The sequence below is a fragment of the Pygoscelis adeliae genome, unplaced genomic scaffold (genome assembly GCF_000699105.1).
Source record: "Pygoscelis adeliae isolate BGI_AS28 unplaced genomic scaffold, ASM69910v1 Scaffold383, whole genome shotgun sequence".
Classification (NCBI taxonomy): domain Eukaryota; kingdom Metazoa; phylum Chordata; class Aves; order Sphenisciformes; family Spheniscidae; genus Pygoscelis; species Pygoscelis adeliae.
In genome coordinates, this window is record NW_008824592.1 from 493,306 (window position 1) to 495,616 (window position 2,311).

At 42.2% G+C, this 2,311-nt stretch overlaps 1 protein-coding gene across 1 annotated transcript in view; it reads left to right on the forward strand.

Moving 5' to 3' along the window:
- The window catches only part of MSANTD4 (Myb/SANT-like DNA-binding domain containing 4 with coiled-coils), a 6,233-nt gene extending 5,551 nt beyond the window's left edge, over window positions 1–682 (forward strand). Inside the window, 1 exon segment of the mRNA XM_009322269.1 lies at window positions 1–682. This exon segment is cut by the window's left edge and continues 26 nt beyond it. Within this exon segment, the coding sequence (XP_009320544.1) occupies window positions 1–307 (307 nt within the window). The 3' untranslated portion in view covers window positions 308–682.
- Window positions 683–2,311: the final 1,629 nt, after the last annotated feature.

The following is a 2,311-nucleotide window of genomic DNA, read 5'->3' on the forward strand; positions in this document are numbered from 1 at the left end:
CTTGGAGCGTGAGAGACTTCAGATTGAGAAGGAGCGACTTCAGATTGAATGGGAGAAACTCAGGCTAGAGACTCTGCATGCTGAAAAACCTGCCCTGGAAAATGACCTCACCCAAACAGAAAAACCCATCGTGCAGCCTCTGGATCTAGAAACTGAAAAGTTAAAACTCGAAAAAGAACGTTTGCAGTTGGAGAAAGAGAGGCTGCAGTTCCTAAAGTTTGAGTCAGAGAAGCTGCAGATTGAGAAGGAACGCTTGCAAGTGGAGAAGGAGCGCCTTCGAATTCAGAGAGAGGGTCACTTGCAGTGAACTTCTTGACTGAGGTGTCAACATTAGTGTTTTGATGTTTGTAAAATAGAGGTAGTTCAGTTCTTAATACTGAAACTGTCCTAGAGACTTAACATTCTTCTGTTCAGAGTTGAATGTTGATGTTAAACTGAAAAAAAGAATGGTGCTCAGTATGTCAGTGTGCCTACATAAATGAGCTTATGTGTGAAGTTGCTTTTCAGTGTATCAGAACTGTTACGTTCTCTTGTCTTCAGTATTGTGTTGTATTAGTTTGGTGTCCTCCTCTCGTAGACACATGGAGAAGAATCAAGGCTGAACCTTGTACTTTTTTCACTGTACTAACAGTAAGGAAGGATCAGAATAAATCAACATGTGTTGTGAGGGCATGGTGCAGTAAATAAGTATAAGTTAGAAGACAGTAACACAGTCATGATGCAATTGATTCATTAAACTTAATTTCCCTTTAATTTCCCCTCCACCCACACAGTTGGAAAGAGTTCAAAAATGTATCTAAAAGTTAAAGTACAAGTTAAATTCACTGCAGTTGTGTTTACTGTTGTTCCATGGCTTGAACTGAACGGGAGTGCAGAAAATATTCTTCCTTTTTCATGAAGTATTCGTACTAGATAAAGTTACACATCAACCATACGTACTATAACCTGGACTGTTGGTTGCGCCAGGTCATTAATAATGCTGTATGGAACATAGCACCTGTCTTAGTATAGCATAGGGACTTACTGATTGATCAGGCGTGCTGTCTTGATGAGTCTGTGATGACTCCCTGAAGTAAACTGCTAGACCTGGTTTGTTCCTTGAAAGACAGTAGCTGGTGATGGGCATCTCAGGAGTGGAGACACAGAGGCTGAGCACAGTCTAAGGAGCACTGAGCTTGAACACCAACAGTCTTGATGTTAGTTCTGCCTGGCCAGCACTGAGGTCGTGTCCATGAGGCAGCCAGAAGAGGCTTCTACGGCTGACACCATGTAGTATGTTTTAATTAGATAAACAGAAATGGTCAGTGTTGAAGGCTGTCAGTATTTTTCATAAGCAGTGTATTCATTTAAAATAATAAAAAAACCCCCAAGCTTTCTATTATTTCATGTATGTTTAAATACCAACTGAGCCAGACTTCACATTTCTCATCTTTCTGCAAGTAACTTATCTTTTGTTGACTTCATTTGAAACTTAGGACTATGAGAATACTAAAGCTGAATATATGTTGAGCGACTTACATGGATTCTTGTGCAAGTAAATATATTTATACCACTACAGGATTACTTTTATTCTGCAAAGAAAATGTTATTTTTTTATTACTGAAACAAGCGTGCTTCTGCAGTGGAAATAAATTTGACTACTACAACTCAAAATTGCTCGTGAGACTGTGTTTCTTCACAGAGAAAGAGGGCTAGATGTGAAGAGAAACCTGGATACTCAGCACTGCAGCACCCCGAAGTTGTGGTACCTGTATTCCTGGAGTAGTAAATCAAAGAGATGAGGCATCTCAAAGTAGGACTTAAACCAGCCAGCACTTACTTGAGAAAGGAAAAAGGAAAGAGACACAAACCAGCTGGAGAGAAGTGCCCCAGGGGGAAGTGTATTTGAGATTCTTCTTCCTGAATGTAGTGGTTTGACCCTGGCTGGATGCCGGGTGCCCACCAAGCTGCTCTATCACTCTCCTCCTCAGCTGGACAGGGAGAGAAAAATATGATGAAAAGCTCATGGGTCGAGATAAGGACAGGGAGATCACTCGGCAATTACCATCACAGGCAAAACAGATTCGACTCAGGGAAATTAATTTATTGCCAATCAAAATCAGACTAGGACAATGAGAAATAAAACCAAACCTTAAAACACCTCCCCCCCACACGCTTCTTCCTGGGCTCAACTTCACTCCTGATTTTCTTCACCTCTTCCTGCCGAGTGGTGCAGGGGGACGGGGAATGGGGGCTGTGGTCAGTTCATCCCATGTCTCTGCCGCTCCTTCCTCCTCACACTCTTCCCCTGCTCCAGTGTGGGGTCCCTCCC